General features: G+C 40.1%; 1 protein-coding gene across 1 annotated transcript in view; it reads left to right on the plus strand.

The window, feature by feature from the left end:
* Window positions 1-14,394, plus strand: part of LOC122081770 — a 34,991-nt gene extending 20,597 nt beyond the window's left edge. Inside the window, exons 4-7 of the mRNA XM_042649037.1 lie at window positions 7,964-8,056; window positions 8,157-8,276; window positions 8,447-9,224; window positions 14,118-14,394. Of these exons, the coding sequence (XP_042504971.1) occupies window positions 7,964-8,056; window positions 8,157-8,276; window positions 8,447-8,764 (531 nt within the window). The 3' untranslated portion in view covers window positions 8,765-9,224; window positions 14,118-14,394. The remainder of the gene's footprint in view (window positions 1-7,963; window positions 8,057-8,156; window positions 8,277-8,446; window positions 9,225-14,117) is intronic.
* Window positions 14,395-16,175: the final 1,781 nt, after the last annotated feature.

The following is a 16,175-nucleotide window of genomic DNA, read 5'->3' on the forward strand; positions in this document are numbered from 1 at the left end:
TTCCAAGAGATGCCTTTATCAATTAACTTATCAAATTAGACCACTTAAGTCTGCTATTTTATATTGGAATTTCTGACTAACATTAGTTACTCAAGAGATAATGCCAGTGCAAGCCAGTTGAACCTCTCGGATACAACTAAGAGTTAAATGAGTAAGAGGTGTAATCTAGTGGAGGACCTAGGTCAGCAAACTCCCTTGCAGATGAATTGTCTAAGGACGGTAAATAAGGAATCTTTGCATGTTCAATTGATCTGATTGAGTGGTTCTCTGTGGAGGTTCTGTTATCTATTTTATTTGATTTTGCTATAGAAAATAGCTATCAACAAAAGAAAGAAGGAAAAAAAGGTAAGGGGTGTATGATATATATATATATATCTTTTTTTTGATTCCCTGGGTGTTCGGATCTTTGACCCGACTAATCCCAAGGGTCACTGTGATACTTCTTACACAGGACCGGGTCAGTCCGAGATGGAAACGCTCGTGCAGTGGCCCCAAGAAGTTAGGTGCAGGGGCGAAGGTTTGATCACGGGACCTCGAGCTTATCTAGATAAAAAACATGGTATCTCTTAAATGTCTAATGTTATCAGATTTCATAAAATGGGGGGTTTATTTATTTATTTATTTATTTTTTTGGGGGTGGGGGTGGGGGGGGCGGGCGGTGGGGTGGGGGGGGAGAGGATGGTTTATCATGTACTTAATTGTGATTGAAGGTTAGCAAGCCCTTTTCCCAAAAAAAAAAGGAGGAAAGAAAAAGGTTTTTTTTTTGGATGAGATGGGGGAGGGAGAATATATCCCCAAGGGAGGTTACAAACCCAATGAGGGTAACCAAAGTCCAAAAAAGAAGGTTAATAGCGATTAAAGTGCGAGATTTTTCTTTTTATCCAATAATGAGAAGAGATGTGTTGGTACATGATATTTGGTGTAGGTAATCTAGCTAATACCATTATGATAGTGTTAAAGGGTTGGTATCATATATATATTTTCTGGGTGAAATTCATTACCGAAAGGAAGCATCGAGATTTCAATCATGTGAGATGTATCAAAAGTGACAATGGAAGAGTGTTGGTGACAAATGAGGACATTATGAGGAGATGGGATGAGTATATGTGTGGCCTACTAAATGGAGATAGTTCGTGCAGGAATGACCTGGAAGATTGCATTGTGCATTAAGACACCGCACGTGATATATTTATTCGAAAGGTTGAAGTGGCAGATGTTAAAGAAGCCTTAAGAAAGATGAAAGTAAGCAAGATACCATGCCCAAATGAGGTACCAATAGAGGTGTTGAAGAGCCTAGGAGTATATGGAGTATATTGGTTAATCAATCTATTCAATAAGATTATGAACACAAAGAAAGTGTCAGATGAATGGAAGAGAAGCATTGTTGTTACAATCTACAATAATAAAGGTGATATTCAAAGCTATAATAACTACAGAAGCATAAAACTAATAAGTCATACTATGAAATTATAGGAGAAGGTTATAAAGCCTGTATGAGAAGAGTGACTCATCTCAGAGAACCAAATTTTTTTATGCCAGGTAGATCCATGATGGAAGCTATTTACCTACTGAAGAGGCTCATGGAGAGATGTAGAGCCTCCAAGAAGTATCTCCGCTATGGTCTTTATCAACTTAGAAAAAGCGTATGGCATAGTCCCTAGAGATTTAATTTGGCATGTTCTAGTGAAGAAAGAGGTGTTGAGTAAATATGTAGATATAATTAAATATATGTATAAGGGTGTGGAGTGTGGTGATTAGGGTGAGATGTGTGGGAGGTCAATGCAATGAATTCCCAATTACAATTGGGTTACATTTGGGATCAACTTTAAGCCCTTATTTGTTTGTGCTTATCATAGATTATTTAACCAAGAGCATCCAAAACGAGGTCCCGTGGTGTATACTCTTCACTGACGATATTGTTTTGGTTGATGAGACAAAACAGGGATTAATGCTGACTTGGAACTTTGGAGATTAACCTTGGAAACAAGAGGTTTTTAAGATTAGTTAATTGAAGACGGAGTATATTATGTGTAACTTTAGTCACATTATGATGGATAACGATGCAATGAAACTTGAGGATAAAGAGATACCGTAAAGTGATTTTTTTAGATATATAGGGTCAACCATAGATAAAGAAGGTAACATAGAGGATGATGTTTCATAAAAAATTACAGTGGGATGGATGAAGTGGAGAATTGCGTCTGGAGTTTTGTGTGACCGATGTATTCCCTTAAAGCTTAAAGGAAAATTCAATAGGCTTGTATGACTGGCTATGATGTATGGGGAGGAATGTTGGGCAGCTAAGAAGTGTCGTATAGAGTAGCTATGTGTAGCAGAGATGAGGATGTTAAGATGAATGTGAGGCAAAACTAGGAAAGATAAAGGAATGATCATATTAGAGCTGGTTTGAGAGTTGCCTTGATCAATGACAAGCTATGAGAAAGTCGCTTGAAGTGGTATGACCGTGTACAACGGTGGCCTGGGGATGCCCCAGTAAGGAGGAGTGATCTGATTTCGATTGAAGGAGATCAAAGAACTAGGGGCATACCTAAAATGACCATAGGAGAAGTAATGAGGAATGACATGCATAGTTTAGGTCTTGTCGCAAGATAGAGCCGGTTAGAGGGCAAGGATATATGTAGCTGACCCCATCTAGATGAGATTTTCCTGACTTGCTAGTGTTGGGCTTCCTTCCTTACTTCCATTTCTCTTTTTTTGTTTTGGCAAGAAATCCATGTAGCCGACCACATTAAGTTGAGATAAGGTTGAGTTGTTTGTTTGTAAAGAATTCATTATCAAAGAAGAAAAGAAAAAATATACAACAACAAACTCAGCCTCATCCCAACTTAATGGGTCGGCTACATGGATCTAAACAAAACAATGTTGGGAAAACTGAGGTCTAAACAGAAAATGGGTATGAAGAGATGCGAAATGGAAAATGGCAAATGAAAGATGAAATTAAGAGGAAAGAGGCACAACCCAACAAGTTAGGAGAATCTCAACTACATGGGGTCGACTACATGGATCCTTGCCCTATAATAGGGTTTATCCAAGGTCATACTTGGTACAAGCCCTAGACTATGCATGTCCTTCCTCACAACTTCTATAGTCGTTACATGGGGCTCCAGACTGGTGAAGGAAAAGACAAAAGAACCTAAAAGAACAAAGCCAAACAAAGTGGCTTCAATCCTTTAAGAGGGTGCAGCAGCATGCAAAAGAGAAGAGGGCATACCCAGGATGCAACAATGATTTTGTCCTTTAGGGAGTCCTTTACATTAAGAGGGGGAAGAAGGATAATTTAGAGCTAACATCAAAGTAAATGGAATTCCAAATCTTATCAAAGGATCGGGAGTTGAGGTCCATCTTCAACACCATTCCAGCATAAGCAACAAAAGGTGGAGACCTGAATTTGGCGGTGGATGAGGAAGGACTGCTTGGGATCCAGTTGGGCAAGCCTCGCCATACTGTGAAGTTGTGGCAAGGGATGTGACGTTTGAACCACACAATCTTGCACCATGGAGATAATGACCCACTTGATTTAACAAGATCCTAACCTGAGGGGCTGATGAGGCTGTTAGGCAACGGGAGCCAAACAACATTGTCACCTCTGCCATGCGGACCCAAGGGAAGGGGCAAAGCATTCCAGATATGAGTCAAAGGAGAGGAGTCCAAGGGAGGGGCCCAATCACCATGAGAAATAATGGTGGCCACTGAGGACTCCTTGCAGATGACTGAAGGGTAAATAGTTCTAGTTCCCATAATTGAGAATGGAACACCCATAGGATTCTAGTTGTCAAGCCAGAGTGAAGTAGACAAACCATAACCAATTTGGAGGAAATAGCCTCAAGAGCAATAGATCTAGTCTTCAAAATCTTACACCACACCCAAGTAAGCATCAGAAGGGGAAGCCGTCCAAAGAGAAATCCTCCCGGAGAAGACCCGAGTAGACTTAGCAACCTAGGTATTATTCTTTGTGGCCACAATTTTCCAAATCATTTAAAGGATGGCAGCTGAATTGACCTCTTTGATCATTCTCAAGCCAAGACCTCCCTTTTTCTTAGGAAGACAAATGGTCGTCCAACTGGTTGGATGAAGAAATCTAATTGATTCAGCCCCTTTCCAAAGAAAGCACACATGAGGGATTCCATTGCCTTGATTGTAGATTGGGGAAGCCCAAAGTAGCCACACCAATAAATGTAAGAGCATTGGAATATTGATTAAGTTAATTCTAAATGACCTTTGTGAGAGAGGATCTTGCTTTTCCAAAGTTGAGCCTCAAAAGATCTAGTATAGGAGTGCAATGGTGGGCAGTCAACCTAGCGGTGATCAAGGGCAGCCCCAGGCATGGTTTAAAGTATCTTCGATACTGATACGATACCCCCCGATACGTATCTTAAATTTATTCAACCGATACTTTAATCCTTGATCTTTAGCATATGTTAGCATTGTTAGCGTATCTCTGATACGATACTCTCCGATACGTATCTTAAACATAGTTGTCATGGCGCCAAGGCGAACCAAGGAATTGGAGGGTTGTCTAAGTGCTTAGTTGACAAGACGCCCGCGTTAAGGAATACAAGTGTTATTTTTTATTTTCGCCCTTTTCTAACATAATTTACTATGCTACATATACCTTGTATCATAAAAAATCAATATTAAGCCACATCAAGTCATAAAAAATCAACATTAAGCCACATCAAATCATCAAACATTAAGTCATAAAAAATCAACATTTAGAGAAATGCTCTTCTTTTTTTAATAAGTTTTACTGGTCAAATGATTTTATTTTTACGTGAGACTTTTTTGCATTACGTATAGAAAAAACCCAGCTTATATTTCGGTCGAACTTATTGTAAAGTGTGCGAATGTTATTAAAATCGCCTGAATGAAAATAATTTTAAAGACATCAAAACAAAAGATTATTTTAAGGAATTTTGATTTTTAGCAATCTTTTACCATGATAAGATTTATAAAATTTTCAAAATTGAGAAAAACTCCAACATTCAAAAGTTGAAAATCGCCTCTACAACAAAAAATCTAGCTTTTGTTCTTGGACTGAGGGTATTGGATTCAATTAGGGGTATTTGCTTATTTATGAATAATATCTTAAGTAAATGACCTATAAGTAACCACAACTCAACTCAGCCTTATCCCAACTAAATGGGGTCGGCTACATGGATCTGTGAGTATATATGTATATATTATAAAATGACTTAAATGATATATGGCATAAATGTAAAAAAATATAAGGTGACATATAGGATCCAGGCAAATAATGCCTCGCGGCGCCTTGACAACTATGATCTTAAATTTGGTCAACCGATACATAGATTAATATCAATACTTTATTCCTTGGCCCTAGGTATTTGACTAGTAGACAACCAAGAGAAAACCCTGTCATCTCAATGAGTTGAGCCTAGTTTACATCAGACCCCAACTAAGAAGGGGTGGGATGCGAGGAGGTTGATACGAAGGCCCAACAAACTCTCAAGAGGCAAGGAGGACGTGACAATGATAACTCGGCCTTTTCCCAACTAAATGGGATTGGCTATATGGATCCTCGAGTGGGGAAGACAAAAGAGAAAAAGAAAGAGGGAAAAAGAGAAAGCAAGGAAAAAGTAAAGTAGCACCTCCATGACATCTCACCTACAAACGATCTACAATGCGGATCTTTGTCCTCCAAATAGCTTTGTTTGATGTCATACTAGGATTAAGGCCTAGCTTTTGCATATCTTTCCATGCCAACTCATCAATAGTCATTTTAGGTCTGCCCTTAGCCCTTTTAGCTCTGTCCATCTAGATCTGATCACACCTCCGTATTGAAGCATCCCAAGGCCTCCATTGACATGTACAAACCACCTTAAACGGCATTATCTGAGCTTGTCTCGAATTGAGGAAAAATTCGCAAATCAACTCTATTCCGGTCATTCCTCACTCTGTCTATCTCTCCTAGTTTTGCTACAGATCCATCTTAACAGCTTCATCTCTTCCACATTCAACTTATCTATATTACGTTTCATGACTCCCCAACATTCTACCCCATAAATACATTATAGCCAGTCTTACGATTGTCCTATAGAATTTTCTTTTAAGCTTTAGAGGAATATGTTCACACAACACTTGAGATGCAACTCTCCACTTCATCCATCGCACTTTAATTCTGTGGGAAACATCTTCTATCTCACCTTCCTTGTTTATGATTGATTCTAGATATCTAAAAAAGTCATTTTGCGAGATCTCTCTCTCTTCAAGTTTCTCCACTTCGTTATCAATATTTGAGTGAATAAAGTTACACTTTATATACTCTGTCTTCGTTTTACTTATCTTAAGACCTCTTAATTCTAAGGTAGATCTCCGTAACTCCAACTTATCGTTAATCTCAGCTACCAGAATAATATCATTTGCAACAAGCATACACCACGAATGGACTCACTAAAGAGCCAATCAACTTTTGAGAAGATCGTAAGGTTTTCGGCAAAGGCTAGGTGGGTTAACATGAGGGCCTTGCATTTTGGGATGGGGGAGATGAGATGTTGATCCGTTTTGAATTGGATGCTTCTAAAAAGGACTTCAAGTTCAAGGGAATTTCGATATGAGGGAGATGAGATGCTGATCCATTTTGGATTGGATGCTTCTAGAATGGACTTCAAGGGTCAGAGAGAAATGCAAGGGGAGAGGGGGCAGCCTTGACGGATACCAACAAAGGAGGAAAAATAGTCGGCCGAGCTACCATTGACCAACATAGAGGAACTTGAAGTGGAGATGCCGTGATGAATGCAGTTGACAAAGACTTGAGGGAAGTACATCTTGAGTAGGACTTTGGAGATGAAGTTTTACTTGAGGGTGGGGGGGGGGTCAGAGGCTGTGACTATCAATCTTCATAAGGGCTGCAAAAGAGTGAGGTATCCTATCAAATCCTTTGACAATCTCATTGCAAAGGAGAATGACATCAGCAATGTTTCTACTGGAAATGAAAGCCAATTGATTGGCACTAACCAAGGAGTCAACAACTAGCTGAAGATGATTGGCTAGGACTTTGACAATGAACTTATACAAAAGGTTGCAAAGAGACATGGGCCTGAAATCAGATATCAAGGAAGATTCCTTCTTAGGTATAAGGCCGAGGGAGGTGTGGTTTACCACTTTGATCTGGCTAGGGTAAAAAAAGAAGCTCTTAATTCCCTTTATAAGATCAACTTTGATAATGTCCTAACAGAGAAAAAACCCGTACCAAAACCATTAGGGTCAGGGGCTTTGTTAGCCTTGTGAGAGAACATCTCATCATTTGTCGGAATGGGTTGGAAAGAACCAAGAGATGGTTGGGGATGGACATGGAGAGCAGCCCCTCTATGATGGGATCCGAACAAGGGGATGCTCCGGGGGGAGGGGGGCTCTCATAGAAGTATGGGACCTCTTCAGGCTTGATGGCTTTGACACTAAACGAGAGCCACCGTCTCTAGCAACGAGCATGGGGATGGAGTTGACATGATCTAACCTTCATAGATCTGTGCAATCATTTGATTCTGGAAAGGAGTTTTTTAGGCAGAAATCCATAACCAAATGGTTAGAACTCAAGGAGTGGGTTCACTCATGGGAAGTTTTCCTGTCCTAACTGTGAAGAGTCCAAATCCGGTCATTTATTTTCTTTTCTTTTTTTACTTTTAGCAGTCCTAATTCCAAAAGGACTTGCAGTTAGATTCTTATGAGGTTAGCCCATGGGGGTTCTTAACGTAAATGGCCCTATTGTTCAGCTGTTTGGGTCCATGATCTAGAGGATGGGTTGGACTTCTAATTGATTTCTAGAGGTTCATTTCTTCCTTTCTCTCTTTAAGTAATCTATTTGCATTGATCAGTGATGAAGTAAGTTATTGTTCTTGTTTTAAAGAAAATTTTACAGCTTTAGTTTGATGAAAGAGTATACCCTATCAGATTTGTTTGTGCACTTTTGTTTTTTCCCTTTCAGGCAGCATACACTGTTGGGGGCCATTCCTTCAATGCTGCTGCTATTGAATATGTAATACTGAAGATGAAGCCTCCAGTCCATAGGCCTCAAACTGTATGTTCTTGCATTTCATTTGTATTATTCTTTTATGATGTAAGTTCTTAGTTTTTACTCGTATCTGTGATTAACATGTCAAGTTTCGTGATTTTATTAGGCATTAGTACTTACACTTCACAAGCTCAAGGTATCAGAGGACCAGCGGAAGTTCTCGATCGATACCTTCGAACCACTTGTAGTATTTGCTTTGAGCTGTGGAATGTACTCATCTCCTGCGGTAATAGTTTAGTATTTTTAGTTTATTTTTATTTGTGTAAATAATGAATTCACTTTTGAATCAAATCCAATGCCCTTGGGACTTTCTGAGCCAACGAGGATTTCCTTGTTTCTAATATTAGGAAGTTGTTGAATGTATTGAATCTGAGAGAAATAGTACTGGTCATGCAGGTAAAAATCTACACAGCCAAGAATGTGAGAGAAGAACTTCTAGAAGCTCAGTGTGACTTCATTCGAGCTTCTGTTGGGGTGAGCCGCAAGGGGAGGCTCCTGGTGCCAAAAATGCTCCACTGCTTTGCCAGAGACTTTGTTGATGATTCTAACTTAACTGTGTGGATCTCTCGTTACCTTCCACCCCAACAGGCAGCCTTTGTTGAACAATGCATTTCTAGGAGACGGCAGAGATTCCTTGGCTCTCGCAATTGTGGCGTCATCCCCTTCGATTCCCGCTTCCGCTACCTTTTTCTACGTGATGAAATCTCGCCATGAATTTTCTCACATAGTCACATCCCAAGTGTGTTTCAGATGTGTTTCATGGTTCATGACATTCAAGATTGAGTTGCATTTCCTTTCTCTATCATGTCTTGTCGGAAAATGAAAAAGTTGTTCCATTGCGATCCACTGGTTGCCGGTTCAAGATAAGAAACAGCCTCTCTACTAAGTGGGGGCAAGGCTGCTCTTACATTATGAGTGGTGGGAGGGTCGTGCACTAAGTACTCCCTTAATCATCATGTCCAGTCAAAATGATGACGCAAGTAGTTCTGAGCCGGAGTTCTGTGGCAGTCTGGGGATAGGTTCTCCATCAGTGGCATGTGCTGCGTAGGTCTTTGACTTGATGACCTCTAATATCAGCTGCACTCAACCTACTTACTATCAATGAAGCATGGAGCTGCAATTTCTTGAAGCGATTCATGTATTTTACCAAAAACTTTACAAATAAAGTACTCAGGTAATTGTATGAAATGATTTTTATTTATTTATTTACTTTATTTTTGGAAAGGGATTTATTAAAAATGAGAGAAATAGAGATTAACAATATTGTTTCTAACATCCCCCTGCATGTGCCTATTCTAGTTTGGACTGCTAAGGGGTTAGCTACATAGATGTATTGTCTATCCATTTTAATGCAAACCAAATCAAATTGTTTTATACAGAACTGAATATCATAAAGAAATGGCAAAAGCTCCCAGGGCGAAGGGTGATAATTGACCATCTCGACTGAGTCGGTCCAAATTTCTACTCTTTATACTCCAATTGATAGTGTACTATCAACTCCGTGCTTGTTTGGGCTTCTTGTGTTGAACCAGTATGGCAAAAATTGGTATGGACGAGTGGAAGTTGTTAAATAAAGTTACTGCTACCCATCCTCCATTAGTATTGTGATCAAAGCTCCCATGCGAAGTAATGATAAGTTTGTCTAACAAGGGAAGGCTATGATAGAATTCCAGGGGTTGTGGGTTTTGTGGCTTATGGTGTGAGGTTGGTTCATGTTGGATGAATGAAGGTTCAAGACCTTCTCCCATTGGTTAACGAAAGTTAGGATTTGGTAGGGGTTGGGATCATTTCTTTAGAAAATTTATCTTTTCTGGTCTGCCATAGGAAGTAAATTGTTACACAAGCAACACCTAGATTAAGGTAAGGACTGTTAATAACATTTTCAGTCAAAGAATAAAGATCTGAATCATGAATAAACTCTTTGCAAAAAAAAAAAAAATGTGAATAAACTTAGTATGGAGGTCAAGAGTGCTTGTGATACGGATATGGAAGAATTTGACACCATAAACTGGCGTACAAGGTGAGGGAATCCAAGACCATATAAACTTACATCAATTTTCTTGTGAAATTGACGTGAGATCAGTCCCCCATATGATTGATATGGGATCGTAACATACCACTATGCTTTTGAACCGATGTCCATGGTGATCTACTTCGGATTAGATAGCCTGTCTAAGTATATCTCACTTTGCACTTGAGTTTTGCAAGTAGCCCTTCTGTGCACGGGGTGGGTCGAAGATTAGTTGCTTTGATACCACTTATTTGGACTTGGAAAAACTCAATCTCATAAATCTGCTTACAAAGTGAGGAAACCTAATGTCATATCAACCCACATCAATTCTCCTATGAAGCCAATGCAGGAGCAATCCACCATATGACTAGTATGGGATCATAATAGCTTGTAGCCCAGATTCTCTGGGGAAGTTACAAGATAAGAAGAGATACCAATATGAGATTCTGAGGTTGCAACAATCATCTATTGATAGGAGGGGTTTAATTTTAGAGGGTGGGAATTCCTCTTTTGAGCACTTTCCAAGCAAATGCTTAAATTTAGGGTTAATTTTGAGACTCCAAATAGTCTTCTAAATTTTGATGGAAGGGTTGGTGATGTAATTGGAATGGGAGGAGATGAAAGAAGCCACCAATTTTGTGATCCTGTCGGATTTGGTGTGAAAGGTGGAGAGAAAGTCCTCATGGGGATTGGAACTTAGAGGTATGGAGGAAATGGACTCAGCTATATGCCTATGGAAGATATTGTGAATTAGGGAGGAGGTTCTTATCTCCATCAAGGATTAGGTCTCTAACATTGGAAGGGTGGGATGAGTTGGGATTGAGGCGAGGGGTCTGAAATTGTCCAGTTTGGGGGTCCACACATCTTTAGATTTACAAGCTGTTGGATTACGATGACCACTCACTGGGGAATGAATTCGTGAGCCCAAAAACGCTACTTCAACTCATTCGTTTATCAAATCCCTTGTTTGCGTCATCGACTCAAAACCTCATCGTCACTGAGGTACATAGTCAAATGCTTGTAGACCTTCACCCAAGCTCCCATGCACAATTGTCTGGTTGTCTTCAATCAAATCCACACACGATCACAATTGTGTGACACCTAGCCTCTTAACAATAGATAAGCATATAATAAGGATGTCGATTTGGTACTGATACAAAAACCATACCGAAGGAGATTCAGTATGAAATCAGTATGGAAATTGGTTTTTTTCTTGGTATGGTATCGGTATTGAAGACAAAAATGTCATGTATGTACCAAATTGTATCGAATTACACAAATCATACTGATTACCAGATACTGTATCGAATATGAAATCATACCGAATTACCGACCATATACACATAAAAACAAAACTATGTTGAGCCAAAACCGTATCATATCAAATTTTCTCGATACTGCACTGAAATAACCTAGAGGGGGTGAATAATTTGTACTAGTGGATTTTTCAAAAAAAATCTTTAGTTAAAGTTCCCCAGTGTGCGATTGCAAATTAAAAATGCGGTGTTACACCTGTGCCCGAACCCGGTCTAATTTAAACTATTGTGATAGGTCTCGGACTGGAATTGGAAAGTACCATCGGGTTTTGGCTCGCGGATACCCATTGTAGAAGGGGGAAAGATGACCCCATATGCTCGTGTATTACTTGCCAATCCAGATGGAGGGGATTCAGACCTTCCAATCCCAGACGGTAAGAGACCCGACACCCCACACCTGAATCCCGGCATGCACCAAAACTGTCAGAAGATCATGAGCGCAGCTTAGGGTAACTACATGTGCAAGACTAATGGGTGGACAACAAGCAATCAAGACAGCAATTGTCTTGACCATTGAAAATATGCCACCGAAAGCACCTGGGCTTGAATCCGGTGGGCTGAATCCAGTGGTCATCTGTGCTGCTGAATTGGCTCCGATGCCCGTGGACCCTACCTCCCGCATTGGGAACAGTCCTAGATGAGCACACATACCCTCCCATATTTTTCACGTGACGTGTTTCGTATGAGTCCACGGAGACGGGCCTATGTGTCCTAAAGGTCGGATTAACCTACTTAGATCGGACTAGGACCAACCAAACAGACCCTAAGGAACTAACTTACTATATGAGTGGAAATGAGGAATCATTTCCTCATTTCTCACTTGTACAAGTCGTGGGAGAGGGAAGGAAGAGAAGAGAAAGGAAGAAAGAGGAAGAGGAAGGAAGAAGAAGGGGAAGAAGGAGGAAGGAAGCTCACCCTGGTGCCAGTTACCCGCCTAGTTGTCGGAATCCCTGCCGAAGGTAAGAGCCACCTCTCCTATCACTCTCTCTTCATTTTGAGCTAGGGAAAGGTGTATATGTATGTGAACTTTGACCTCCACACCACCCCAAGCTTGAGGAGTGTGTATTTCACCTCCCCGGTGTAATTTTTGAGCTCAAACCAAGTCGGAGAGCTCTAGCAACCCATTTGACCAAACGACCATCTAGGGTTTCGATCGTTCGATAGATGTATCTCCCAAATGGCCCAATGGAATCAAGATTTCTTTAGCTTGGAATGATACTAGGAATACCCCTGAAAAACTCCACAGAACATGTCCCAGCGATCGGACTTGAGCAAAAAAGCCCCAATGGACATAGGCACCTTTTGTGTTTCCACCAGAAACAGCCACCGAAAACACCTGGGGCTGAATTTGGTGGGTTATTTTTGGTGAATAGGAAGCTCTTATGAGCTCTTTGTTTGCTCCACCAGATTCACATCTGATGAATCTAGTGGATTTTTACTCTGTTTCTGGTGACTGAATCCGGTGACACTCTGGACTGTCAAAATTTGACAATACATCTACCCTTAGAGGGTAACCCCTGTGGGCCCCTTTTGATGTTCTCGACACGTATTGACGTTCGAGTACCTTTGTCCCTAGGACAGAGACGCGTGCGTTCCTTGAGGCAGGTAGTGAATTGAACAATCGGTCAACACACTTCGAACATAATTTGACAGACACTATTAAGGTAAGGGATGGTTGACTTTTATTTTGGGAATGTTTAATTATTATAGAACTGCTCGCATGTATAGGATTTTCACATGATTATTTAAATTGCTTAAATGATGATGATGTTCTATAACATGTTATATTTTGATGGAAATGATATAAGATGTATGTTCTGAGATGGAATTTGGTGTGGTCGAGGAGGTACCGGTATCATGATTGCTGTTTGTTTGAAGCATTCATGCATTGATTCTGTGCATTAGAATTAGTTGTAGTTGCGGATTATACTTTGTGGCCAATATGTTCCCCGTATCTTGTACTCCGGGACTTCATTTGAAAATGGATATGACTAGTGGCCGATGGGAATCTCGGTGTTGCAGAGTCCATACTCAACTTCTATGCATACTAGATAGGTATATAGTCATGGGTTACACCTTTGTAGTTGATGTGTTCCCGGTATCATGTACCCCTGGACTATACATAGAAATGGACCCGCTTCATGGCCGATGGTGATCTCGGTGTTGTGTGGTTCATACTAACTGTATCATTATGAAAGGAATGTAGGATATTGTGGTTAGGTGACATTCTCTATGCTACGTCCCCTTGCCAACAGGGGGTAAGGTGTTGGATAACCCAATGGTGGTATATTCGATGAACCTTCCCGGAATGCCACACCGGTGGTACGATGTGATTGTTACTAGAGGCAGGAACTTGTCCGACATGTCCGATGGTGATATCGATGCCATGACATCCAGGAGGGGGTTATCAGGGGTTTGCTGGGTGACCGATGGACGCATTCTGGGACCGACAAGGTCCTAATATTGGCTAGGGTTTGTATCGCTGTGTAGTCGATGGCGATTCTGAGACAAGGGATATAGCCTAATGTGCCGTAGTAACATTTACCAGACTTAGTTGTATTGTTAGGTGGATTAATAATCAAATGGATTGCATCATTCGCATCATGGACTATGTGTTTAATTTTTGTATTCATGTCATCATCAAATATTATATATGTGAATGCTTGTGCTTGATTGTGCATGAACCCCACCCCTCACTAAGCAAGTTGGAATCTCACCCTATATATATGCCCCTTTTTAGATGATGATGTAGGTACAGTAGTGCCGCTTGGTGGTGACTTGACCTTAACGGGGCCTGATTATGGCGTAGGTGACTGGTGGATGCTAGAGGCCGAGGAGCATGATCAAGATTGTGCCTATGATTACTATGCTTATGCAGCACCATGAGATGTACAACTTACTTTTTGTTATTCTGATACAAAATTATTGATGGTATACTTTGGACTTTATTTATAAGTCAGGGATAATTGTAATAGAATAACTTGGTTACTTATATGATATCGCTAGATGTTTCTCCATCTTAAAGTTATGATTCTGCTATTATACTCTGATTCTGCTGCTATTGGTTAGTTTGTGTTGTGAAAGTGAGAATGTCAAGGTACTGCTATCAGAGATCCTAGTAGGTTTGTAAGATGGGTATGCGTCTTACTTACACCACTGGTATTCCTAATGGTAAGTTGGGTTTACTAGAACTGGGGTGTGACAGCTTAGTATCAGAGTGCGATGCTCTATCTTAACTCATAATCTCAACTAAACCATGACTTGGGGAAATTATGATTTAAATAAAAATCTTAGACAATAAATAATAGAAATTTCACAATTAGGAGACAAGTATAGGTGTTAAAGCCGTTTCATTATATATAAAAGGAAAATTATCTTGTATCACCCCTAAAATTGAAAATAACTTGGAGTAACAGCCAAAAATAAAATAATATCTACTGCACCCCTAATTTGTAACACCGTTAACCGAAAGTGAGAAATATCCCTTTTAGCCTTATACTTAAATTTTAAAAAAGCACCCATTTTCTTCCAAACCATTACATGGAAGGTCCAAGTATCAATAACTAGAAGGAAACAAAAACAGGTTCCCTGCATAGGAAAACCATCCCCATCCCAACATCAGAGAGAGAGAGAGAGAGAGAGAGAGAAGATAGTTTCTGCAATTTAAGCTTTATCTAAGCCCAGAAAAGCACTTTCATTCTATGAATTTAATCATAACAACCGCAGAAAGCTAGTTTTTATCTTATTTGATCTTATTTTGGGGGGGGGGGGGGCTAATTGGTAAGAACCTTGAATCATGAACAATAAGAAAGGAATTAACCTGCAACCAACCAGTCGGATGAGTTTGGAAGGGACAACGGAGATTCCAATTTCGGTTCTCAAAATAAAAATTTAGTATGACTTATAGAATAGAATGTTTCTTCCCGTATATAGATGGCTCAATTATTCAACAACATCCACGCACTCCACAAATTACATGGAGATGCAAGGGGGAAAGATAGAAATCAATGACATGTATATTTCAAATTTTCAAATCTAAGAACTCATTAAGAATACCCACAAAGGAGGAAGAAGGAAGGAGGAGATCAAACCCTAGATGGGAACATATCTCTTCAAAACCTGCCTCCCAATAACCACAGCTCTGACCATCAGCCCTCCAATAGCGTTGGCAATAGCAGCTTACCTTGGCCCCGATGATGCCTTATATAGGGCTCTGATACCAAGATCAACCAAGACACTGTTCACGACGTCATCCGTGTCTCTGACGACAACTAGCCCATTCTCCAGTCCCGCGTACAACAAGCCAATAACACCAAGCCAGAGTGGCCGAAGGCATTGAGGATGCGATTGGTCTGGAGTTTCAAGCTATCTCCCTCTTAAACGCCTTGACACCTTCAACAAAACCCTTGCCTGCGCTGGCTATAGCTCCAGCGAGATAGCCACAACTTTCTAATTGGGGGCGAAAGTCATTGTAGTAACTTAACATACCCATAAGGGTAGATTGGCCATTTAGTGAAAAAATGACCGATGACATTATCACATAACATCTTAAACCTAATGGAATGGGTTTTTAGATATAATTTTATGAAAAAGAGGGGTCTACTGGACATTATTTTTATTTTTAGGTGTTACTCCAAGTTATTTTCAATTTTAGGGTGGTACAAGATAATTTTCCTATATAAAAAGAACTGAGTACATAAGCTTACACCAATTTTTTTCTAAAAAATAAATGACAAAAAGCTGAAAATCCTAAATAGCCTAAATCTAGAAATTCAAATACTAGAAGCAAATGACAAAA

Source organism: Macadamia integrifolia, chromosome 6, assembly GCF_013358625.1.
Source record: "Macadamia integrifolia cultivar HAES 741 chromosome 6, SCU_Mint_v3, whole genome shotgun sequence".
Lineage (NCBI taxonomy): Eukaryota > Viridiplantae > Streptophyta > Magnoliopsida > Proteales > Proteaceae > Macadamia > Macadamia integrifolia.